This window comes from Ursus arctos, unplaced genomic scaffold (genome assembly GCF_023065955.2).
Source record: "Ursus arctos isolate Adak ecotype North America unplaced genomic scaffold, UrsArc2.0 scaffold_8, whole genome shotgun sequence".
Classification (NCBI taxonomy): Eukaryota; Metazoa; Chordata; class Mammalia; order Carnivora; family Ursidae; genus Ursus; species Ursus arctos.
In genome coordinates this window covers 63,396,333-63,423,766 of record NW_026623100.1, presented here as the reverse complement: position 1 = coordinate 63,423,766, position 27,434 = coordinate 63,396,333, and the positions used below count along the sequence as shown (strand labels likewise).

Here is a 27,434-nt window from a genome sequence, read left to right as displayed (position 1 = left end):
CAATAGTACCTTACACCATGCACTTTGCATACAAAACTGCTGGCATTATTTTATTTTTCCCACTTTGTTTTCTTTTGTCCTATGTTTCTCTGTACTTATTTTTTAATTTATCCTACTGTATGTATTTTCATAAGCTACCCTAAATCCCTTCTTTTGGAATAAAACAGGGTATAAAAAATATACTTTAATAGAACAAGAATGTGATGAGCCATTTCTTCACCCCTAAAAGCCCCAAGATGAACTGACAATAAGAGTCTGTGAAAACTACTCCAGACAGGATCACCATTATAACTGTCACCTGTTCTATGCTCACCATCAATGTACAAGCTAAATCCCAAAATGGAGAAAAAGTTAGAAGGGGAAAAAAAAGGCGTAAGGAAATCCTAGCTCTGTAAGTCACCTGGGCCATTATAAAGCACTTGATTGGACAACGCTTCCTCCCTGACCCTCCAAAAAACAAAAACAAAAACAAAACCCCTATGGTTTCTACTTTCCAAGTTTGTGAGATAGCACATGCATATTTAAGCATCTCAGCTTACATATACTGAGAGGGAGTATATCACAATTGTTAGTGCAAACTCTGGCACTAGATGCCTGGGTTTGAATCCCAGATCTGTTAGTTGCTTGTGTGATTTGGGGCTGCGTATCTAATCATTCTATACCTCAATTAATTCCATCTGCAAAGTAAAGAGAATGGTACCTACCTCATACAGCTGGTTTAAGGATTAAAAAGATAATGTTTAAACACTTAAAACAGGGCCAGAGCACATACAGGAATCTCAACGTTACCTAGCATTCGTGCTTCGTGAGTGGGAAAAGCAATGCCTTGAGTTTGGGATAGCACCTTGTCGGAGTTTCTGGACAAACACCTGAGGAATGAGTACAGACCTTTGAACTGACCACTTTCTTAGAACAGGCCAAAAACTCCGGCTTACCTAGATCGTTCGCGTGGCTACTCTTCCTCCTGCCTTTCTAGAGGCAGAATTATGTGGTGGAAAGAACGGCTGGGCAACCAACCTTTCTGAACCTCCATGTTTCTTTGTCCTTCTCTTCGTGTGCCAGATAATTGGTGGGTCTACCTTGAAGAAGCTTACAGTCCAGTGTAGGAGATAAATGCATAAACAATTATAAGGCAGGATGATTAAGCAATATAATGGAGATATGAACAAAAAAAGCACTGAGGGAAAACAGTATGCACAGAGTGGACAAAGATGTAAGATGTGTGGAAGCAGGATACAGAAGGTAGAGACCAGTACCCACGCAAGAGAATGCTGACCATTCCAGAACCCACTTTAACGTATTTCATCCAGGGACACTTGGGCAACTAGTCTTGTGGAACGATAGGGTATAAAACCCCTTACTTGCAATGTCAAACTTTTCCAGCATAGTAACCCCTTCTGGATTCCCAAACACGTAAACTTGGGTTCCCAACATGGGTACTGTAGTCCACGTTTCCCGGTTAACGGAAACGTGAAGAATTATTTGCAAAACTAGGGAAGGAAGCCAAGAAAAGAAAAACGAGGCGGGCAGGGCCCGACAACGCTGCCTGCGGAACACCCCGCCCGGAGCAGCTGGGAAGCGGGAAGGTCACCACTGCCTACGCGCGCTCCGCCTAATGGGAGCTTCCCCAGCCCAGCATAGCCCGCCTGCCTCGGGGCGCCTGCGCGCCGCGGCGATTCGGCGCAGTGGAAGTGGCGAGGGAGGGCGACGCACCTGCGCGAAGGCAGCAGCGGCGGCAGCGGCGGGAGAACCGAGTCCAGTGCGATTGCGCGAAGGCCAGGACTGTGGGGGGGCCCGCGGAGGCGTGCGCTGTGCGCCTGCGCGGAGGGCTGCGTGGCGCGGTGGCGGGGAAGGGCGGTGTGCAGTGAGTGGCGCTGCGGGTGGGGCCGTCGGCGGCGCTGGTGAGCTTTGCGGAGTTGGGCGGTGCCGAGGAGGAGGAGGTGGCGGCTGGGTCTGACGCGGCCCGGTTCGTGGGGGCCCCACTTGTTTATTTATTTATTTATTTATCGTGTGTGCCTCCGAGTGTACGCGCGCTCCACTACTTAGTGGGGAGGGGGTGGGGGGAGGGCCCGGGGGAAAAGGGGGAGTTGGAACCGGGGTCGAAACGCCGCGTGACTTGTAGGTGAGGGAGCGCCGAGCCGTCGCCGCAGCCTCCGCCGCCGTGAAGCCCTTGTTCCCGCTGCCGGGAAGGAGCGTCTGGTGCCGACAAGATGGCGGACGGGGAGCTGAACGTGGACAGTCTCATCACCCGACTGCTGGAGGGTAAGTGCGGGGTCGGTCCGGCCGCGGGGAGGGGGCGCCCCCTTCAGCCCTCATTCCCCCTCCGCCGCCGAAACCCGAGGGGACCCCCGTTCCCGCCCCGCGGCGGCCGCGGAGGAGGGGGCGAAGGGGTTCCTTAGCGGGGGGGAAGCGGCCTCCGGGAACCCGGTCGGTGGGAGGCAAGGCGAGAGGGGCCGTCCCCGCGGGCATCCCGGCTGGGCCGCGCGGGCAGCGGCCCCACGGACCTTCGGGGACCGTCACGGCGTCGCGCCGGCCGGGGTGTGCGAGGAGCCTAAGGGTGCTGGGTGACCCTTCCAAGGAGGGTGCGAGGATGCGAGCTTCTGTGCATTGTATGTCCGTGGAACGTGTATTTCTTCTCTTCTCTTTGTGCATTGCCCTTGGCTGCCTCCGATTCTTGTTCCAGGAGTGAATTTTATAAAAACCTTCTCGTTGAGACAGTTGTTGGATCTCTTCTGCATTTTTACGTGATGCTATGGGACGAACTCTATTTAAGGAGAGGTTAACATTAGCAGGAGTTGAGAACCTCCTATTTATTATTTGACGTGAAAAAAAAAGTAAAATAAGTCTGATCGAGCTGAAGATGCACTCAAGAAAGAAATATGTAGACTCGTTTGCTGACGGGATTAGCTTTCGGGATTGAGAATTTAACAGGTTTGAGCAGGATTTAATTTCTGCACAAACTTAGAAAAGATCTATTGTGAAGCCTCGGTTGTGTTTAAAAGGCATTTACAAGTCTTTGCGGCTTTTGAAGTTTCCGGGTTCTTCTGTTTTTATTGAACAGTTTTATGCTGAGGTGGGGGATTGAGGGAAAGAGAAGAGAGGCCAGGATAATATTCAGAGTTAATCGTAGTCTTCTGCCGGTGAATCCCTTTACCCTAAAATTTGCGTCACCATTAATTGCTTTGTGAGTGTGTAGAAAAGAAAATAAACCTTTAAGAAAATTTAGTCTTCTCTGTTGGAAACGTCGGAGTGCAAATGCACTAATTTATTATTTGCTTTCAGATTACCTGAAGGTAACTTCACAACAGTGAAGCGCAGTATATATTTATATTTGGAAAATCATCAAAGAAGATTATATTTTGGGGGGCGGAGGGGGCGGGCTAGTTCCTTTTTTCAGTCGATGTATTCATATCTCATTTCTGTGTGTGCCCATTGTGTAACACACTAGTTTATTTGCTCCAGATGTGAAAGCCTTCCAGCAGGCTTAAGACTATAAGAAGCAAAGTTTTACCAGGAACTCTTACTTACCTTTTCCTTTACTATCAAGTTATTCCTGGGAGGCCCCCTGGTGCCTGTAGTCAGTGTTCACTGCTTAAGACTTGGTGGACTTTAACAGATGTGAACATCTTGCAGGGTCTATGAGATCTTTACTTTGAAAAAAAAATGTATCTTGTAATTGTGCATTGTTCCAAGAGGGAAATAAAGCTACTTAAAAATTTTAAAGCCTCGTTAACTTTTGGGGGAAGTCCAGACTTGGTTTGTAAATTTAAGTATTTTAAAAACCTGATGTTTGTATCTCAGCTTCTTCCCTATTTTTAATACACTTACATATTTGTATGCTTTATAGGCATAAAACTGATTTATGTGTTTTTAAATGTTTGATCTTGAACCTTTTAAGTCAGATGCACTTTTTTTTTAATGATACTGTAAACTTTATTAGTGGCTTGTTAAGTTTATTGGAAGGAAGATATGGAGGGAAAAAGATAGGCTGAGTGATTTCAGTAGTTTTGTGAAATCAAATCAAATGTTTGGTTCTGTCTTTGGATGATGTTTCTCCCCCTAACCCCCTGCCCCTTTTTTTGGTTAGAAATCTAGTCTAGACATTTTCCCCTTTTAAATTAGCAAACATTTGTTGACTGGCTAGTCACGGGGAATCCAAAGAGAAAACACAAGAAGCTCCCCAGTCTAAAGTGATTTCTGGGCTTTTCCAACCTCCTCTCGGTTCATATATTGAACATACTCCCATCAGTAGTTTCATTACTTGCTTCTTAATCCCAGGAAGTATATTTAGTTTGACAGTGCCTCCTTGGAATTCTTAAATTCTTCAGGCTCCTCCTTTTCTTTTCCCCTTCCAAAATCTAGACCTATTCAAGACATCCAGAACGGACTTGGATTTTCTAAAAAGTAATTATTCAAATAAAAAATTTTTTGTCTGCCTTGGTTTTCAGTGATTTTATTTGCTCATTAAATTTAACTCAGATTCAAATGGTGGTATTTTGTAAAGCTGCCTAGCACAAGAGCTACAATTAGTGTTTTGGGTTTTTTTAAGTATTAAATGAACATATAAATTAAAATTTGATTAGAATGTCTCCACATTAGGGGAAAGCATCAGCAGGACTCCATCTCATTCTAAAATGTTGATTGTAATTCCAAAACATGCTCTTGATTTTATTCTTTTTATTATATCAAATTGCCAATCAGCTGTAACACTTTTAGTAACTACATTTTATGAGTTGCTTTGTGTTTTTTCTTTTTTTGAATGGGCATATGATTGATAATATTTTCAAAGTGCCTTTAGAACATTTAAAAATTTTTGTTATTTAGTGCAAAACACTATTAATTTACTGTGTGAGTAGTGCATATTTCACTAGTATATTGGGTTAAGTTTTACTTGGAACTAAAAGCCAAAGATGCCTGCCACGCAATCCCCTGTAGTGACCCTGTTACCACATTCTTGTGGCTTATAGTAGTGCTCTTGACTGATTGTTTAAATTAAATCTGGTTCCTTTGGGTGTCCTGGAAAACTCAATGAAAGCTTTTTACTTTGATCATTAGTTCCAAAAAGAGTTAGGGTGGCAGTGGGAGTATAGCATAATCACTTTGCAAACTTTATTCAGATTATAAATGTTGCGTTTATTTTGGGAGGAGGTGAAATGGAATGAGTAGATTGGTGTGTTTGGGAAGAGGGTAGGATGAGAAACTGCTTCCCACTAGCTCTGTTCCCAACCAAACTTGATCCAGGTGTTTAAAAACTGGGCTGTACCAGTTGATAATTAACACATGCCTATTACATGTATCATATATTTTATTATGTATATGATATGTGTATATATACTGTGTGTGTATATATATCTGAATTTGTGGAACTTCTGTGATCATTTCCTTTCTTGTGGATCAGGTACTCTAAAAATTCAGTTAGGCAGAGACTAAGCAAATAGGAAGCTTTCTTATATGTCTTTTTGAAGGTTAAAAAAAGGAACAGATTTGAAAAATGAAATAAATTAATACAACCACATTAAAGCTCTCTTTTTTTAAATAAACATTTTATTGAGATATAATTCATATCTTGTGTAATTCACCTATTTGAAGTGTATAATTCAATGGTTTTTAGTATAGTCACAGTTGTGCAGCCATAACCACAATCAATTTTAGAACATTTTCACCACCACCACCCTCAAACACAGCCCTGTTGCCATTAGCCAACACTCCTTTTTTCCTTTCAACCCTCTCCCAGCACTAGGCAACCACTGTACTTTGTGTCTCTATGGATTTTGCTTGTTCTGTACATTTCATATAAACGAAAACATGTAATATGTGGTCTCTTGTGATTGGCTTCTTTTGATGTTTTAAAAATTCATCCATATTTTTCATGTCTCAGTGTTTCATTCCTTTTGTGGATGAGTGATATTCCACTGTATGACTATGCCACATTTTATTAATTCATCACTTAGTAGATATTGGAGTTGTTTACCCTTTTCGACTACTGTGAATAATACCATTGTAAACATTCTTGTACGAGTTTTTGTGTGGCACTTCTCTTGGGTATACACGTAGGAATGGAATTGTTGGGTCATAGAGTAAGTCTATATTTTACCTTTTGAGGACCTGCCAGACTGTTTAAAGCCCTTTTTCCCCCCAATTTAAATTGTTTAATTATGACCCAGAAGTCTAAAGTTTAGGCGGCTTGAAGGAAGTCCTAGTCTAGGTCTTCCTGGCATCCTCAGCTTCCGCAGGGAACATGTTGTATATAGATCCCAGGGCTAGGTCTGTTAGAAAAGAACAGGTTGGGGAGTAGGGAAGATCATCTGAGGGATACTTTCTTTCTTCTCTTGCTTCTTCCTGGATGAGAAGCTAGGGGATATGTAAAGGTGGTACATTTTTTTAACAGATTCAGAAATCAGGTTTGTTTTCCTGTTAATTTTTTACAGTAAGTGAAAGGAAAGTTTGAAGTAGTCCAGAAGTGTTTTTGTTCTGTTATTTGAATGCAGAGCTAGAGCTTTTCTGGTAAATATTTAAATCCAATTAGAATTCATTGGGATTTAGAAATCTGTTTACATCTGAATCTAGAGACAAGATTATATATTAAGATTTAGGATTAATGGGGAAGATAGCAAATTGTATCTAGTTGGCTTTTCCCCCCTCTATTATCTTATTTTCCATGTTTACTGTTTAACAGTGTTCATTCCAAGGGCATGTGTTCTCAACTCTAACAGAGGTAAAATAATATTGGTATATAAGAATGTCCAGATATCTAGAAATAATAACTGAAATCATTAAGTATTTCTGAAACAAAGGTTATCCTGGAAGACTTGGGATATAGGGATGCAGAGAGGAGAAATGGTCTGTAAATGCAGTAGGTTTAGCAGTGGTGTGGTGGTAGATGATGATAATTCCCAGTTGAATCTTCTAGAACTTAATTTGGAGTGGATACAAATTTATACCCTCACACAGCAGTTACTGTTCTTCTAGCAGCTGTAAGTAGCCATTTCAAGGTTTATTTTTCCTGGAAAAATAGAGGATCCGTGAATATAGGGAGGAGGAAGTGATCAGGGTCACATCTCTTTTCCTGTACAACCTCATCCTTTCCCCAGGATTGAATTGGATTACCTTTGAAGTCTTGGTTATTAGTAGATGGAATGCACTTCTTTTTTTTTTTTACACCACATTCTTTGAAATACACCATACAACAGGGACTTTCCATCTGTTAGATAAAATTGAAGTTGTTTTAGTGGAAATAGTCTTTATTCTTCAATTAGAGGTAGAAGACTAAAAATGCAGGAACTCATTCTGAAGGTAAGCAAGAATAAATAACCAGTAGCCAGTCTTTTCCTAGTGATGGAGGAATTCTGTCCCTGGTGTAGGTGGGTACTTGTAATGCAGTAGAAAAAGTAGCAAAAGGACAGTGGCAGTTGTCCTTTATTCTGCCTCCACTCTTCACATGTGTAGCAGAGTGATTTATGAGGGTATATGTATCTTTCCTGAAAATCCCTGGCCTCAAGGCTCTTTCTGCCTTCCCAAATTTACCTGCGTCTGTGCAAGAACAAGTAAGAGGTCTTTATGTAATAGTGGGAACATTGCCTTTGGATCCTGATATGTGCCGACACTGTGTAATTTGGAGGTTTTGACACAGTTGATTTCACTGTAAAGGAATTTCATCCCCAGAATGTTCATCAGAATATCCCTAAATTCCTATCTAGTAGTCAGAGGTTGACCAGAGCATTTTCTTGCTTTGAGTATTTGTCTAATACCACTTCAACTTTTCCCCTAGTTTTACCTCCTATTTTCAAGATTGAGAGAAATAAAAGTTAATTTTCATAATAAAAGAAGTTTAAGGACATCTATTACATAGCTTTCTTTAATGTTATATTTCACAGTTTTAATGACTTTTTATTTCACTTAGTAAATTGAGAAAGAAACTTCATTGGTATTTGTAGGTTTTATCTGTGTTATTTGAATATTTATCAAATAATTGAGCCAAAGTAATCAGAGAAAATGACCAGGCTTCTGAGTGAGAGAAAGATCTAAATTGACAGTAAGGAATGTATTTTATGAATATTAGACCTTAACTGCAGTATCTAATCCTGAATGATAATCACATGTTTACTCAGTTATGTATTTGCTCAAGTTATGTATTGATACAGGGGGAGGCCATATTTATACTGGTTTAGGGTACAGGTTCTGCATTTATTTTAATATCAGCCCTGGCCTAGTTTCTTCTTCATATTGGGGATGATACTAAGTACCTACTTCATAATGTATCTGTAGAGATTAAACAGATAAAACACTTTGAACAATTCTGATACATAATAAAAGCTCAGAAAATGTTAGCTGTTGTTACTGTTTAGTATAAACCTGAACCGAGAAATAGGTCATAGAGGACTTTTTATGCTGCTGAGCCCTGAACACTCCCCATAGTAATTTTCGAGAAGGCCGTCTAATATATTGTGTCCTCTGCATACAACCACTTTTCTCATATATGTATATGTATGTGTAAAACATTTTCCTATTTCCATCTTCCAGAGTTTGTAATCTGGTTCGGCATACTAGTGTTGGTGTTGAGGGACAGATATATTTCTAGGCAGAACATGGTGCAAGGTAATTTAAAGAGATTTGTTGTATGCCTTCTTTTGGCTAGGGACTAGAGCAGTGGGTTTCAAACTTTTTTAGTCCTGGTATCACTTTATACTACTAAAAAGAATGGAGGACAAGAGCTTTTATTTATGTTATTAGTACTGTGTTAGAAATAAAACAATTTTAGGGGCGCCTGGGTGGCACAGCGGTTAAGCGTCTGCCTTTGGCTCAGGGCGTGATCCCTGCGTTATGGGATCGAGCCCCACATCAGGCTCCTCCGCTATGAGCCTGCTTCTTCCTCTCCCACTCCCCCTGCTTGTGTTCCCTCTCTCGCTGGCTGTCTCTATCTCTGTCGAATAAATAAATAAAATCTTTAAAAAAAAAAAAAAAAGAAAGAAAACAATTTTAAAATATTTTTAGTTCATTTAAAAATAATAACCCATTACATGTTAGCATAAATAATGCTTTCTAAACAACAAAAATAGTGATAAGTAAATCTCTCTGATATCTGATTTTATAGAAGTTAATCGTACAGATATGTAGTTGGAAAATGAAGTAGTATTTTAATAGTTTTTTTGGTAATTCTGGATATTTTTTAATGTTATACCAAGAATCAACAAGTGGTAATTTCTTAAAGCTTAGTTGTAATGTGGAATCTGAAATATCAATGAGGTTTTTTTGTTCCTTTATATGAAAATCCATTGATCTTGCACTTTATATGTATCTTACACATTCTTTGTAACATGCATTGATCATTTGGAAGATATCAGCTAAACCGAGTTATGCAGGTGTTCAAATGTTGACACATCTTACACAATATTAAAAAATCATATTTGTTAATACTACAAGATATCCGAAGAGTCTTTAAGTATGGAGAAGCTGTCAAATTCATGATGTTAGAAACAAGGTTTCCAAAACTTTTTCACTTAAAAGCTTGGGTTTTATCATTAGCACAAATGCTGTCACTTGTTTTCCTTGAAATGACAGACTCGCTTAGTTCATTTTTAAGAGTATCCATTAATACCTAAATGTAGATAACTATAGTTCGTCAGTTGTGCTTTACAGTAAAAAAGATGTTCTATGAAAAATGTGGCTAGATCGTCTTGGAGCTAAAACAGTCACACGAGTGCTTTGCTTGAAGACAGGCGTTGCGCTTTGGTATGCAGCAAAAGTGCTTCATGGATACTTTCCGTTTCGTTATACAGAATATTAAAAAGACATATACTCAGCTGTGGAGACTTAATAAAATTGATAATTTTTACTACTCGACATTCTTAAGTGAAACTGGACTTTTTTGTGTTTCGCTGTAAGTGCATGGCAGTGAACGCCATCAGTGACTGCCAGTACAGTTTGGCGCCTTTGCTTTGGTTTGTGCTAAACTGCTGGTGGTTTTGCCCACCATTGCTTTTGTATCAGGCAGATGTCAACATAGTGGAAAAGGGGGATCACACTTTGATGCCATAGAGCTAGAGCACTCTTCCTCTGTTCCTGAAACATCTGGCTCTCACCTATATCTGTTACTTTTCTTCTTCACTCTTTTTTCATTATTTGTTACCAGTGTATCTGGAATCACTTTTTAACTTATGATTATTCACAGGCCCCATTGAGAATTCATGAAAGCCATAGGCCTTCTCAGAAAAATATGTTCATGTATATACACGATATTACAGTTTGAGGTATCACACAGAGCTCCTGAAGGCCACATTAATTATTCCTATCCGCAGACTTAAGATAAATTGAAATTATGACAGCCGCCTAATTCGTTCACTTAAAACCAAATTTCCATGTTTTAGCCACTTGTAAAAATTTTACTTTTTTTTTTTTTTTTTTTTTTTACTTTTTTGTGGCTTAAAGGGAGACTTACGCGCTAAATATGGAGAAATTGCCATTTCATCCTACAGAAAAAAATTAGGGAATTTAGGAAGCCTAGGTTTAAGTTAACTTTGCTATTGATTTATATATAACCTTGAATGAATTTTCTGGGGGGGGTGGAGGATGGAATAGAGTAAGTGTGAATTAAAATATTAAAGGTTAATGAGGATTACTAAGATATCATGGGGCAAACATGATAGATAGTAGTGGGGTTTCTTCTTTTTTCTTGGCGTCCTTTCTATTTTCTATTACTCTATTAGTAAGAACTTGCTGGAGAAAATAGCAGATGGTTATTGAAACATAGAATTTAGTATACACACAATACACATAACACCTGTATTTCGCATACCGTTCGTAACTTAAAAGACGAAACTGCATTGAAAAAGTTTTTACGTGAATATGAAATTCAAAATATAGCAAGTGAGTACAATTTGTGTAATCAGGAGAAGAGGGGATTTCTTTTGGGAGAAGATAACACTTTGTTCGGGGATTCCAAGTGTTCATCTGTTAACGATGATCTGTAATGAGATCTTCTGTATTTCATTGTATATCTTGGAAGATATCTTTTATCACAGATAGGTACTGCCAGATACTGATATCAATCCACAGGCGTATGATTTTAGTTAATGATTTTAGTCATCATTTGGAAAGCGTTTATAGAATTCTATTACTCCTCTCCTGATATTTGCTTTTTAACATGTCATCACATGGTACACTAATCAATTCCAGTAGAGGGCTAAGTGGAAGCTCCTCAACTGCACAGTTAAATAGATTTTGATATATTTTTCACTAGCATTGAGATCTAAAGAATGTGTTGGAACTGTGGTTTGAGCTTAGAAAATATATCCAGTGCAAATCTGTGAGGAAATGAAGATCTTGTTTTAACTTTTGACAGCACTGGGAGTGTAGCAGCTTTGACATTTGCTTGTGATTCAGGCAGCATTAGTTATCAAAATGACTTACCACAGTATACGTTTCGTGTGTAAGTATTTTTTGCCGTACAATTTTAGATTGAACCTTTAGGAAACACTATCAAGTTTGCAGCAAAATCTTAATTTATTGAACTCCCCATAGTAGTAATAGTGATTATTGCCATTCAGAAAAATTTCCGTATTGGCCCTGAGCTCAAAAAAAATCACAATAGACCTCTCATTACTAGGCCATTCATACTGGGTGTGGCAGGGCAATTCAAGATACTCACCTTTTATTTCTGACAAATATTCATGGAACTGACAATGGTTAAGTTCATGAACACTGATGACATTCACTAGTGATACCACTGGTTCAACAATACATGATAGATTAGAATATCTTTCTGTTGGGGTGCTTGGGTGGCTCAGTCAATTAAGTTGATTTCTGCTCAGGTAACGATCTCAGTCAGGGTCATGAGATCTGAGCCCTGCGCTGGGCTAGGAGCCTGCTTAAGATTTTCTCTCCTTTGCTCTCTGCTCCTCCCCTGCTCTAAAAAAAACAAAAAAATAAAAGGCCCTTCTGCTGAGTAATTGCTTCATAGACTATAAACACCTTAAATTTTTATAAACTTTGTACAGTTGTCCAACTAGGTTCTTTTGTGTTCCGTGTGTATTTTTGCCACCATCACTTTTTGTTTTGTTTTCCTCAGCTTCCTGAAAACTTTTTTTGACTTTTTTTTTTTTTGAAGACTTTATTTATTTGTCAGAGAGAGAGCAAGAGAGAGCACAAGCAGAGGGGAACAACAGACAGTGGAAGAAACAGGCTCTCCACTGAGCATTGAGCCTGACGAGGGACTCAGTCCCAGGACTCTGGGATCATGACCTGAGCCAAAGGCAGACACTTAACTGACTGAGCCACCCAGGCGTCCCTCTTGAAAATATTTTTGCCTGTAGTTACACACAGACAATTCATAGAGGCTAACTCTTCAGTCACTTAGTTCAGTATTGGCTCCCCAAATAAGCAACAGCTGAGTATCAGTAATATCTGTGAACTCAACAAGCGCCGAGGAAAACCACTCAAAATCATTTGTTTCGGTTTTTTTGACTGATGTTGCTCCCATTGTCCTCAACACTTCAAGAACTGTTTTTACAAAAAGGTTAATAGTCTTAAACAAGTTTATTGTCTCCGCACATATTTCTTTGGCTTTTCTAATCAAACATGATTTCATTAACTCACCATTAGTAAATGACTTTTCTCTCTTGCTAACACATGAGCCAGTTAGAAACTTAACTTTGGCTGCAGTCTCATTTTTATTTTTGTGAAGAAATTCTGCTGTGATGATGTTCCATTTAAAATTTTTTAAATTTTTCTGACTGTTGCTTTCTGGTGAAATGGGAATGTTGTGATGAGTGCTTAGTCTGGTAATGTGAAAAAAATATATATGTATATATATATTTGGCACAGCTGTAATGTTATAAATACAATGCCTAGCCATCTCATTCAATAACAAAATAATCCACACTCCACTGTGCTTTTAGAAGTGCAACATTTGCATTCTGTTTTTCTGCTTTGACATGATGAGTATGCATCGTAATAAAAGTAAAATGTTGCAGTACAGCTACAGGCATGACACTCAAGATACTGTTGAGTTATAACTGTATCTCTGCAATTTGTAGTACCATAAGCAGTGTGAAGTGAGGGGAGTGCCGCCCGTGTCTCCATTGCAGCTAATATACTCTGCCATCATATTGTGAAAGTGCCCATAGATAATATGTAACAGGGGTGGGAGGAAGAAAAGAAAAATAACAAGAGTAGTTGTGTTCCAGTAAAACACTATGTATGAACACTGAAACGTTACGTAATTTTTATGTGTCCTTTTCCCCCCATTTTTTAAAAAAATAGCAATTCACAGCACCAAGCATTGGGCCGTATTTGATCCTCAGATCTTCATGTTTTCCTCCTTGCCTGATGTAGACATGATTGTACGGAAAGATTACCTATCAGGAGGAGACTTTGATGCTCCCACCAAAATTGTGTGACTGATCAGTCAGGACTGGTAAAATATGGGGTTAGGTCCCATAGTGTCTAGGCCTTTGCAAGGTATTCTTCAGATTTTTTTTTTTTAAAGATTTTATTTATTTATTTGACAGAGATAGAGACAGCCAGTGAGAGAGGGAACACAAGGGGGGAGTGGGAGGGGAAGAAGCAGGCTCCCAGCGGAGGAGCCTGATGTGGGACTCGATCCCATAACGCCGGGATCACGCCCTGAGCCGAAGGCAGACGCTTAACCGCTGTGCCACCCAGGCGCCCCTCAGATTTCTTTATATGTAATCATCTGAATCTAATGTGTGGCCAATAATCATATTTTGTGTCCTTTTCTGTATTGAGCAGCCAACACAGGAAATGTTTGAGGGTTTTGATCTTTGAGAAAAGGGAAGCACCAGTAAGCTCACCAGGCACTCTGGCTTTTTTCATGGAGGTATAGGGGAATAGATCCCAAACAAAAAGTGGCAGTTTTTCTGGACTAGAGGAGAGATGGACATCTGAGGCCCTTAAAACGCTTGAAACTTAAATCGAAAAGAAGAGAGAACCACATGGCCTCTAACCCCAAAATCTGTAGTCAGGTCCCCTTAAAGTCGTTGACTAAATTTTAAGGTACATGAGAGAAGATTCTAAGAAACCCAGAAGAAAAGAGTAGCTAGAAAGCTAAAATTCCGAGCAGAGATTCCAGCATCACCCTAGTGCCAGAGAGGCAGAAGTTGAAGACTGCCAAGTTACAGGGGCTGTATTACATTCTTGAGTTTTCCGTTGATACCCCATCATAGCCACTCCCTATGATTGAGAGCAAAACTGAAGTAGACCACAGCCCTCAAGAAAATGTAAGTCATTGTCACTCTACCTACTACTGCTAAAAGGAAGGATGTCATCTAGAACTTACACAATTTTCATTTATAATCCGATATTTAATTCAGGGAAATGCTGCAGGACATGCTAACAGGCTTAACTGACCAAATCAAGAGGAAAAAAGGGGAACAAACCCATAGATAATTCAGATATTAGAATTATCACAAAGAGACTGTAACTGATTAAATATGCTCAAGATAAGAAGTGATGGAAAATTTTATCAGAGACCTGGAAACTTTACTACTAAAAAAATACATTAACTAAAAATGAGAATTTGAGAGTTGGGCTTATTAGCACATTAAAAGAGTAGTAAGCTAGAAAAAAAAAGTTGTGTAGAAATAATGCAGTGCTGAGAAAAAATGGAGGGGGAATAAGCAGGAGACAGTCGAAAAGTTTAACATGCATAATGAGAGTCTCAGAAGGAAAGGAGATACAGGTTAGAGGAAATATTGACCAAAGATTTTCCAAAACTTCTGAGAAGGATACGAAAACATAGATTAAAGGAGCTAAGTGGATTCCAGGCAGTAAAAATACAAATACAACCATATTGAGACCCATCATATACTTAACCGCTAAAAATTTAAAAAAAAAGAAAATCTTAAAAGCTACCAGAGGAAATAAGTCATTACCTGTGGGAGAACAGTGATGGTTGATAAAACACCTGGAACTATAGACACCAGAAAACAATAGAAAAGCCTCTTAATCTGTTGAAAGAAAAGAAATAATGCTAACCTAGAATTCTAAATCCAGTGAGCATGTCCTTCAAAAGTGAAGGCAAAATAAAGACACAAAAGCTGAGAAAATTTATTGATTTCAACTGGTACTAGAAAATATTGAAGTTCATGTTGAAAGAAAATGATTCCAGAACAGAACTGCAGAAATAAATGAACAACAATAAGAATAAATATGTGTAAATATAAATTAATACTACTTAAAATAATTATTGCTTGTAGGGTTTCAAATATGTGGAAGCAATATAGGACAACTGTAGAACAGAAGGCTCGAGAGTGATAACTCAGTCAAAAATACATTTGTTATCTCTAGAATAACTGCCAAAAGAAAAAGAACACATAACTAAAAAACTAATAGAGGAAAAAATGGAATAATAAAAGATAATTGATTCTTCCAAAGAAATGCAAGAAAAGAGAAATAAAATAATGAAGAACATGTGATAACAAAGCAAATGACAGGATGGTAGACCTTAACTTTATCCATGATTATAGTAAATAAGAAAGAAGTAAATAGTCAAGACAAAGCTCAGAAGACCTAACTATACTGTTTACAAGGGACATATTTTAAGTTTAAGGGCACAGATGAATAAGTACGAGAATGGGAAAAATACTTCATACACACTTTAACCAAAAGAAACCTGCCTGGCTATATATGTCAGAAATAGTAGGTAAGGCAAGAAGTATTACTAGAGGTAAAGAAGGGTGTTGCATAATGTTAAAAGGATGAATTCAACAGGAAGATAATAACAATCTTAAATTTTTTAGGTATTTAATATTAATAGATCTAAAACACAAAAAAGGAAAAGTTGATAGAACCAAAAGGTTAAAATAGACAAAACCACAACCATGTAGATTAATAAATGCACCTTTCTTAGTAACGAATAGAACAAAGAAAAAAATCAGCAAGGGTCTAGAAGATTTAAACAACACAGTAAACTTGATCTAATTGACACACACAGAACACTTTACCCAACAACTACAGGATGTACACGCTTTTCAAATATGTATGGAACATTTACTAAAATATGCCATATAATGTACCATAAAGCAAATCTCAATAAATTTGAAAAATACGAGGTCTCAGATTCTCTGATTTCAGTAAATATAAACTAGAAACCAGTAGCAGGTAACTGGGAAATTCTCAAGTTTAAAAATAAGCTGTGTATTTTTACATATCTTATTGGCTAATGAAGAAATAGCAGTAAAAATCATAAAGTATGTTGACCTGAATAATAATGAAAGTATGTGTCAAATTTGTGCAATTGCAGCAAAAAGCAATGCTGAAGAGGAATAGGTATAGCTTTCAATACATATAGTGGGCAGTCTGTACATTAAACTTCTATTTCAGGACAATAGAAAAATAAATTATAACCCCCAAAAAAGTAGAAGGAAAGATATAAGATATAATAAAGATAAGAGCAGAAATCAAATAAAAAACAAATGTATAATTTTTGAAAAGATTAATAAAATGAAAAGCCCCCTAGAAATACTAATAATGGGGGCGCCTGGGTGGCTCAGCCATTAAGCGTCTGCCTTCGGCTCAGGTCATGATCCCAGGGTCCTGAGATTGAGCCCTGCACTGGGCTCCCTGCTCGGCAGGAAGCCTGCTTCTCCCTCTCCCACTCCCCTTGCTTGTGTTCCCTCTCTTGCTGTCTCTGTCAAGTAAATAAATAAAATCTTAAAAAATAATACTAATAACGTACAAAATAGAAAACGGATTACCAATATCAAAAAAGATACAGGAGACATGACTAGTATTGGAGACTAAAGAGATGGAACAGATAAAAGCAATAATGTAATCCTGGCTTGAATTCTGTACGAGAGTGGAAGAAAATTCTATAAAGGATGTGATTAAGACAATTACTAAAATTGTAGTATATTCTTCACATTAAAGATTTATATCAGTGTTAAATTCCCTGAATCTGAGAACTTATACTGTGCAATATATAAGAGAATATTCTTAGGAAATAATATACTGGTAAAGGAGCATGATGTATATAATCTATTTCCAAGTAGTTCAGAGAAAAGCTATACATACGTATTTTAAGGAACAATAAGATTTTGTAAATAATAATAAATTTTATAGTTTAGATGAACACCTCATTTTGGCAAAACTGACAAAGGAATAGAAAATCTGAATTGTCTTATATATGTTAAAATTAATTCATACTTGAAATACTTCTCAAAAAGAAAATTTCACGCCTTTGGTTTCACTGCTGACCTAACCATTTAAAGAAGAAATTAGGCCAATTTTATACAGTCTCTCACAGAAAACAGAAAAAGAGAGAACACTTCCCAACTTGTTTTTTTGAAGCCAGCGCAACCCTAATACCCAAATCTGACAGATATCAAGGAAAGGAAATTACCAGCCAATGTCTCTCATAAATATAGCCACAGCAAATTATTAGCAAATTGAATCTTACAATAAGAAAGATAATGTCATAATTTGGTGGGTTTTATTCTTGGAATCCAAGGGAAGCTGAATACTCAATCAATATAAATCATATTAACAGAATAAGGTGGGGGATTATATGATTATCTCAATAGATGAGATATATAGTATTTGATAAATTTTAGTACCCTTCATGATAAAAATTCTTAGCAAACTAGGTGAGTATGTACAACACTATAGCTGTTGTAATGGTGAAATATTTTTTATTGAATACTTTTTCCTCTAAGTTCAGGAACAAGACAAGACCATTAGCACAGTTTTTTCAACTTTGTCATGGAGGTCCTAGCCAATTCAGTGAAGAAGAAAAATAAAAGATACAAAAATTGGAAAAGAAGTAAAATTGTCTTCACAGATGATATGACTGTATACTTGGAAAATCCAAAGGGATCTTCAAACTGTTAGAATAGGAAACAAAGTCAGTATTCAATAATCAATGATGTTTTTTTATACTAAAATCAAATAATTGGAAAATTAAATAAAACACGTTTACAGAGCAGTGCCCCTCAACTCAATTTAATGAAAATGTGCAAGACTGCCACATAAACACTACAAAGCATTGGTGAGAGAAACAAATGACAACCTAAATAAAAGGAGAGATACCATGTTTACGGACTGGAAATCTCAAAATTGTTAAGGTAATTCTCCCTGGATTATACCCATTCCCAATTAAAAATCCCACAAGTTGGGGTGTAGGGAAATAGAAAAGCCAATTTTAAAATATTTGAAAATGCAAAAGGACCTAGATTAGCAAAGGCAATCTTAACAAAGTTGGGATGCTTGTATTACCAGATACCAAGACTTTATAAAAGCCTACAGTAATTAAGAGAGTGTAGTACTGATGTAAAAATAAACAGGTTAATGGGACTATATGGAATTTCCAGAAATAGACCCATTCGTTTATGGTCACCTGATTTTTCTACAACACTACCTCTGCAGTTCTGTGAAGAAAAGGTGGTCTTAACAATAAAAGGTGCTAAATCAGTTGGATATCTGTGTGGATAAAAATGAAACTTGGCCTTTACCTCAAACCAGATACAAAATTAAGATGGATTATCAAATTAGGTGAAAACTGTAAAGAATCTAGAAGGAAACATAAGGAAATATCTTTAGAGGAGGCAAAAATTTGTTGAACAAGATGTAAAACACAGTGACCAAAAAAGATTGATTAAAATTATTTAAGCTGGATTTAAATGCATTAAAATAAGGAACTTCTTAGGGTTCCTGGGTGGCTCAGTCTGTTAAGCGGGACTCTTGATTTTGGCTCGGGTCCTGATCTCAGGGTCATGAGATAGAGCCCAGCAGGGAGTCTGCTGGAGATTCTCTTTCCCTCTCCCTCTCAAAAAAATAAATCTTTAAGGAACTTCTTTTCTTCGAAAGAAAGAAGTAGAGAGAGAAAGGGCAAGCCATAAACTGAGAAAAAATACTTTTAATACATGGATCCAATAAAAGATTCATTGGGGATATAAAAAGAATTTTTACAAATCAGTTTTTTAAAAGTCCAAATGAACTTCACAAAAAAGGATTTCCAAATGGCCTATTAAGCATATGAAAAGATATTCAACATTAGTTATCAGGGAAAAGCAAATTAAAATCTCGAATACCACCATACACCCAACAAAACGCTAAAATTTAAGACTCATAATACCCATTGTTGGTAAAGACGTAGAGCAACATTGTTGGTGGGTTGTAAATTGCTATAACCACTTTGGGAAACTGCCTGTATCAGTTAATTCTTAATTCTTGTTTAAGCTGAGCCTTCCTTATGACCCAGCAATTCTCCTATGTTTTATATATATAGCCAAGAGAAATGTACGCAAATATTCATGAGCATTTGCAATAGCGCCAAAGTAGAAGTGACCCAATAGAATGGATAAATTCAGTGTGGTGTTTGATACAATGCAATACTTCAAGTGGCTGCTGAACACAATAAATGGATAGATTTCAGTGAGCAAAAGAGTATATATACTGTATATTTCTGTTTATCCAAAATTCAAAAATGGGTCGGATCAATAATACTGTGAAGGTAAGAATACTAACCTTGGGCATTATTGTTGTATGGTTAAGCCCTGAAGGCTCCTGGAAGTATTCTGTATTTTGCCTGTGGATGGTAGTTACTTTTTTTTTTTTAAATATGTTTTTTAAAGATTTTGTTTTAGGAGCGCCTGGGTGGCACAGCGGTTAAGCGTCTGCCTTTGGCTCAGGGCGTGATCCCGGCGTTCTGGGATCAAGCCCCAAATCAGGCTCCTCCGCTATGAGCCTGCTTCTTCCTCTCCCACTCCCCCTGCTTGTGTTCCCTCTCTCGCTGGCTGTCTCTATCTCTGTCGAATAAATAAATAAAATCTTTAAAAAAAAAAAAGATTTTGTTTTATTTATTTGTCAGAGAAAGCGGACACAAACGGGAAGCAGCAGGCAGAGAGAGAAGCGCAGGCTCTCCGCCGAGCAAGGAGCCCTATGTAGGACTTAATCCCAGGACCCTGGGATCATGACCTGAGCCAGAGGCAGATGCTCAGCCAACTGTGCCACCCAGGCATCCCTGGATGATGGTTACTTAAGTGTATATATAGTTAAAATTTATTGAGTAAACGCCCATAATGTTAGTGTACTGTATATGTGTGATACCTCAAAATATTTTCTAAACAGTGTGCTTTAATGGTGTTTTTACCTGGTTTGCAATTATTACCCGCTGAAATTTTTTTCTTGGAAGCTTTTGACTAAAAATTTTTTTGTGGTAGTAGAGGAGAAAGAATTTTGAGTTAGAAGACTGGTTCTAAATTTTTCTCTGCTGCTTTTTACTCCCTCTAGTTTTATAAAACCTGGGCGCTCTGATCTTGTGCAAGGTTTTTAACTCTGTCGTTGTATAGTGTCAATAATGACTTCCCTTTCTAATTCTTGGGATATCAAAAGGATTAAATGAGATGATTGATGTGAAATTGCTTTGCACCTAGTGAATTATGCAGATTTATAGTATCTTCATAATCCAGCTAGATACTTGTATAAAAGCTCATATACCCAAATTCTGGAATCTCTCATGGATATTGCGGTAGTGATCTGGTTCCCCTTTTTAACAGGTTGCCTTGATTTATTCCTTTTTTTCAGATGACTAGGAGAAATTTGAAATGCTCTTGGAAATTTGGGTATGCTTACTGGTGGGAGTACATAAGGGAACAGGACTTTTGAATTGACAGACGGCTGGGATTGCCCTTAGCTGGCTACCATCTTTTCCCAAATAATTTAGCTAATTTATTCCTAAAATTTGGTCATTTGTCAAATGCCTAACCTTTAGAAGAACCCTTAGCTTCCCTAACTGCATTTCGTCAACTCTTAGAAGTGATTTGATTATGAAATGCACTACTATTTTATATGCCACTGAGAGGCAAAAAGCGACTGCCAATTAAAATTGTAAGAAATTATTGATTGCAAAACATCTCCTAACTTCATAGATCTTAATTAGGGAAAAACATGCATCTTAAAATCAATGAAATTTCATGGGGTCTGATTTTGTTTGGGTAATTTTTAGTTTCTATGGATTAGAATGACTTATAAGTTGAATCATTTTTAGCTCTGTAAAGATGTTAGTCAAAGTACACCTTAGTGTAAGTTACTTGGGAGGTCAAAATTAAACACACAATTTACAGAGAAGATAAAACAAATGTGAGATAAAATATTCACCACTGTAATTTAAACACTTTAAATTGACGCATCAAAGTGACCCACGCTAGTTTTAATAATGCTTGTCATCAAGTTACAACTAAATGTTGGTAATCTAAACAGTGGCTTGTTGTTGTTTTGGTTTTTTTTAAGATTTTATTTATTTATTTGACAGAGAGACAACCAGCGAGAGAGGGAACACGAGGGGGAGGGGGAGAGGAAGAAGCAGGCTCCCAACAGAGGAGCCCTATGCGGGGGTCAATCCTGAGCCACCCAGGCACCCCTAAACAGTGTTTTATTACCATAGAATCATAACAGAAATTGTGGAAACTTTTCTAGGAGCCAAAAGTATTTTGTTTGTCTTGTCCGTTGCTCTTACCTTTAAATAATTATTTTTAGGTGAATATTTGTCCTCTGAAATTAATAAGAGATCTTTAATCCTTCCAGAAATTACTATTTAGTATACCAAAAAATAGATAGGTACTTGATGCACTGATGGTAGCACTGTATTTTGTAACCATCATTTCCCATGCTTTTAAAACTTATTGCCAGGGTTAAGAATTTTGCAGAGAATTGAATCTAAGCTAGTATTGTAGATACTTAATGGAAAGTACAAAGTAAGGTGCCCATTTTGGTCTTAGAAAAATCCACATATCCATGGGAAGTAGATAATTGATGTTTGACATCTGGTACTCATACAGCAGCTATACTAAAGTTCCCATAATAAAAGCAGTTTTGCTGGTCATGTTTTGAATTTCAGGGATGATCTTACTGTCATATTTGCTAAAGCACATTTCAGCAATGTCTCTGTCTCTTCTTAGATATTACTGTATTAATGGAATAGATAAATGGATGGCTTTTGCATGTGGGGGCCTTTTTTTTTTTTTTTTTTTTAATCTCTTGACCTGACGAAAGAATCATAGCAATTTTTAACAAGAAAAGTGTGGACTTAATTGGAAGTGGGAAGTGGTAGGGCTATATAGGGGTACAGTCTCTGCTTCCTTTTTTTAAATGCCTTATTCAGTTAAGATTAAATAGGAGCTAGCAGTCTGTTTAGAGAGAGCCAGTGGAGAAGATAATGATGAGAGGAAATGATTAGAAGTTCAGTTCAATAGGGCAAATAAGGAACTTCTCATGTACCATTCCTCCCCACTCCATTCCAGAAGGTACTTACCAGTTCATGGATTTTATTGCTCATTCATTTGAAAAATGGCTTTCCTCCATCTGAATAGCTTTGAGAGTTTTTTATATAATGCCCTACTGTGAACATAATAATGCATTAAAATTTAGTAACACTCTGGTACCTTTTAAATTTTGTTTTATTTTGATCAGAAAAATGAAGGTGGGGGTGGTTAATTCTTAGGACTGTTCCTAATACTCCAAGGAAGTGTGTGAAACTAAATCACCTGCCGACAGCTACTTTTTAATTTCCCTTTCTTCATAACCACTGGTTCTTAGTGATGGTATTTTGGCCTTTTCCTAAATGTAATAAGACTTTTCTGAGAGAGTGGGCTGTCCCCAAAGGTGCTGTCCCTGCAACCATTTAGGTCTCTTGGGCTGTGAGGTTGGCCACTGGAGAGCACAGAGGACTGCGTTTCTGTGGCAGCAGCCTTGAGCATCCTCACGAACCAGCGACAATAGAGATGGAGGCCAAAGATCACTGGAGTAATCTTACTATTAGCCATAGGACACAACAGGGTATCTGGTAGTTTGCTGCCTGTGTGACTTCCCTGATCTTCAAAATATGGGCATGACTTTTTTTTAAGGATTATTATTTTATAGATAAATTTTTTTAAACTGACCATTTTATTTATTAACAGTACGAGGATGTCGCCCAGGAAAGATCGTGCAGATGACTGAAGCAGAAGTTCGGGGCTTATGTATCAAGTCTCGGGAGATCTTTCTTAGCCAGCCTATTCTTTTGGAGTTGGAAGCACCGCTGAAAATTTGTGGTATGTAAATAGGTAGAGTTGGAAACAGTCTATTTTGAATACCAGTTTTTCTCCCCTATTTACATTGAAGGTGACCTAGGGAGAACATTTTAAAATTTATGTTTAAGAGAGTTTGATAGGTTTGATTACATAAGATATGAAAATTGAAACTTTCATAAAATCATAAGTTACAGACAAGAATTGTTTCTGAGAAACAAATAAGAAAGACATACAAGAGAAAGATTTTTTAAAGGCAGATTTTAGAAGAAATTCAACTGGCCAGTAAACGTAAGATCCTCAGCCTCACTAGTAATCAGTGAAATGCAGTTTAAAAACAAATCCCAAACTATAGTCAAATTTTTTTTTAAATGTCAAAAACAGATAATCCAGTGTCGTCAAGGATGTGGAAAAATAGGCATTCTGATACACTAGTACAAAAAAAAAAAAAAACAAGAATAGAGTTTTGAGGGTCAGTATGGCAGTATCCATGTGTTCTACCTTTGTTGTGATTTTATTTTGAAGATTATATAACATTACAGTTTATATTTGTTCTTTTAAGTCTTATAATGGCTTCTGGCCAAAAACAAAAACTACAACCTGACGTTGAGTGATCACATTGTTATAGCCAGCAAAATTGTTGTACAGAAAGTATTTTTCTATAGTTCACATAACAGTGGGAAGTGGGTAAGTAATGTATCATACTGGCTTTTGGTTTGATAACTTGTAGTGCCTATCAGTGTTTATGACCTAGCTTTTATGGACTTAATCGTCATCTTTTGCTCAGTCAAGAATTATTTCTGTATGTAAAAGTTTTCATTGTCCTGCATGTAACTTTTTTTTAATCTTTCTTCTTGTGTTTATTAAGTCATGTGCTTGGTGTTCCTTAGTACAGTACCTAGCTAATAAAAGATATTAGCTAAGGAAATGTTTGTTGAATACATTAATTAGCTTAGTGTATCATCTTTAAGTAAGGGGTGGCATGAAATTTTGTGAACAGGAGCCTGGCTGGCTAAGTCGGTAGAGCACGCGACTCTCGATCTCAGTATTGTGAGTTTGAGTCCCATGTTGGGTGTAGAGATTACTTAAAAATAAGATCTTTTTAAAAAAAGAAATTTTGTGGGAATGATCAATCTCTTCTGTGAATCTAAATGAAGCAAATGTAGTTATTTATAACATTTTTAAATGATTCAAATTCTTTCTAAGGTATTCTTTAAAATGCTTTGATACAGAAATAATTTGAGGGTAATAGAAGTTATGCTAAATATTTCTAAACTCTGACTTTGTCTCACTTTTTGGCATAACAAAGTAACCTTTGTTAAACTACCAGCTAATAAGGGTAACTGTATTAGCTATCTGATGTATAACAGATTACTCCACAACTTTATGCCTTAAAATAGCATGAATTTATCCCCTTACAGTTTCTGTGCATCAGGAATTCAGGCACAGCTTAGCTGTGTCCTCTGGTTCTGGGTGTCTCATGAGGCTGTGATCTAGGTGTCATCTGGAACTGCATTCATCTCAAGGCTCAACGGTGAAAGGATTCCATTCCTTATGCGCCGATGGACTGAGGGCTTGGTTGCTAATGCGCTGTTGGCCAAAGGCCTCCTTCAGTTCTTTGCCATGCGTGCTTCTCCGTAAGGCAGCTGACTTCAGCGTCAAGAATCAGAGAAGGCGAAACAGTACAAGCAGAATGGAAATCATGATCTTTTGTAACCTAATCTCAGAAGTGACAGCCCATCCCTCTTTTGCTGTATCCTATTTGTTAGAAGCAAGTCACCAGCTCCAGCCCACATTCAAGGGGAGAGGATTACACAAGGGTATAAACATTGGGAATCATTTGAAGCTGCTTCCCACAGTAACCAAGTATTCTAAAATCGGCTTTTTCTATTTTCAGGAGATATTCACGGACAGTATACAGATTTACTGCGATTATTTGAATATGGAGGTTTCCCACCAGAAGCGAACTATCTTTTCTTAGGAGATTATGTGGACAGAGGAAAGCAGTCTTTGGAAACCATTTGTTTGCTATTGGCTTATAAAATCAAATATCCAGAGAACTTCTTTCTGTTAAGAGGAAACCATGAGTGTGCTAGCATCAATCGCATTTATGGGTTCTATGATGAATGTAAGTAAAAATAAATATTTATTTTTTATTAATGGGAAAATTCCTTAATATTCCCTAACATAATTTTCCAGTTCAAAGGAGTTCCTTTGATTCAGTTTTTAAAAAAAAAAAAACAATTTATGAAGCATAGGACCAAGAAGAGTGTTTCGTGGAAGAGGGCCTTGAAACTGGAAACATGTTACTAATTAATTAAACTGGTTCCTTGAGCTCTCCTTGGTCATGTTATTTCAGGTTGACTGCAGCTTACTCAGCTGAAAGGCCCTCTTGTAATTAGTTTACAGAGTAAAATATCCACGTGAAACGAGGTCACTATAGATAGTAGCCTCTAGTTTTCTAGTGTCTATTAAGATTTTAGTTCTCAGTATTCTTATGATGTAACGGAAATTCTCATTGGCCCTATGTCATAAGAAATATTGAAAAGTACGAAATTATTTAAAATTTGAAGTTTATTAAAATTTTAATCTATGCCTATAAACCTACAGAGATAAGGATACTGAGTACTCTGGTGTATCATACTGTACTCTTTTTCATCAGTAAGAAATCACTGATTTGTGTTTTGTAGTAGTGTTTTCCAAGTGTTGTTACTAAATTACTACATTCGAATTTGGTCTTTTGCTCTTGTTAGACCATGGGAAAGAATATATGTTTGGTTAATTATAATTTAAAACCAATTACAGTGATTGTCAAATTGAATTTATTGGTTTTTGGTGCTGAATTCTCCCATTAGAATCTATTTTTGCTTTTTTCCATCCCTAAATATGGTAGAGTCCTATTCAAACTCCTATCTCCTTGGTTTATAATCATTTATTTGACAAATGTTTGAGGAAGTATTATATACCAGGCACTACTTTAAACACTGGGAATGTAACAGTGCACAAGACAGATAATCTCTGTTCTCATGAAGTATGTTCTAATAGGAATGATGCCATATTTGATTTTACATTGCATTTTTATTTCTAAGGTGTAGTGTATGGTTTCATCTGTTTGAATCAGACCAGTAGACAGGAAGTGGGTTATAGTATGTCTAACTATAACCACTTTTGTGAAGCTATATCAGGAATAGAAGTGCATTCTTAAGGATAAAATATGGATTTAAATATCCTCAAGGATAGAAAGGACATCAAATTAAATGTATGCGAGAACAGCTTTTAAACACTGCTCTGAGTTATACTTGTTCATTGGGAGGCAAGTTATGGCATAAAAACATAGGAAATTAGTGCTTGTGCCTTTCCTCCCTCTGCAGGTTAGTTGTTGCAACTTACTGCCCAGTTCAGGAAAATCAAGTAACTCTAAAAAGGTGAACATAGCCTTGAGATTGTCTTTGTTGTAGCTCTTTATGCTAGACTACAGGAAAATTATAGCCTTTGTGTCTCTATTTATACTTGCTGTAGTGCCAAGTTGTAATTCACTCAGAAGTGGATAACCAGTCAGGCACTTGGAAGTTGTCCTTTCTTGGCAGTAAATCTATGCTGTGTTACTCAGTGCATTAGAGTCAAAATGGACAGTCTTTAGAGGCACCCCTTTTCACTTCTGCTTATTTGGCTAGGTATTTAACTAATGTGCATGTTGAATGGAAAGATAAACTAATAGTCCATTAGACTGTTTCAAAATTGCTTTATTAAAGTGATCTTAAAAGACCGAAGTGTTTGGTATATTTGTTCCATAAAATACGTAGCACAATCTTTCAGGGTTTTTTTTAACTTTATGGGAAGGTGCTGAGTATTTATTAAATTTATTATGTTTTTAAAAGTGTATAAGAAATACTTATTCATTTCAGGAAAAACAAAGTGCTGTGTAAAGAGTAAAATTGAAATTATTCATAATCCTGTAGCTATGAGATAACATGAAAATAGGTTTAGATTTATTCATCCTATTTGCTTATTCTTTTTATAGGCAAACGAAGGTTTAATATTAAATTGTGGAAGACCTTCACCGATTGTTTTAATTGTCTGCCTATAGCTGCCATTGTGGATGAAAAGATCTTCTGTTGTCATGGAGGTAAACTAATAAATTTCCTTTATGGGTTTTTCTTACTGTCCTTCCATTGTTAGAAAAGACCTATAGTAACTAAGATGCATGCTGTGGGAAAACACGCAGTGCTTGTGTGAAAACTCAAGTCATTAGAACTGTTCTAAACATGGCTAAAATCTCTTAGTAATCAGAAATTCATGATTATTTATACATAATGAAAATGAAACTTCAGTTTAGTACTTGTCTTTAAAGATTTTCACATGTAAGGAGGATTACTAGAGTTTGGTTTGAAAAAAGGTCTTCCCTTTGCCTCAGTT

General features: G+C 37.2%; 1 protein-coding gene across 3 annotated transcripts in view; it reads left to right on the top strand.

The window, feature by feature from the left end:
* Nucleotides 1–1,766: 1,766 nt before the first annotated feature.
* The window catches only part of PPP1CB (protein phosphatase 1 catalytic subunit beta), a 40,736-nt gene continuing 15,068 nt past the window's right edge, over nucleotides 1,767–27,434 (top strand). Inside the window, exons 1-5 of one of the 3 annotated variants that reach the window (XM_026478179.4) lie at nucleotides 1,767–1,901; nucleotides 2,123–2,262; nucleotides 22,911–23,042; nucleotides 24,916–25,146; nucleotides 27,040–27,144. In XM_026478179.4, coding sequence (XP_026333964.1) covers nucleotides 2,211–2,262; nucleotides 22,911–23,042; nucleotides 24,916–25,146; nucleotides 27,040–27,144 — 520 coding nt within the window. In that variant the 5' untranslated portion in view covers nucleotides 1,767–1,901; nucleotides 2,123–2,210. Of the gene's footprint in view, nucleotides 2,263–22,910; nucleotides 23,043–24,915; nucleotides 25,147–27,039; nucleotides 27,145–27,434 lie in introns of all 3 variants that reach the window. The other 2 variants (XM_026478182.4, XM_026478175.4) reach the window with 2 other exon arrangements.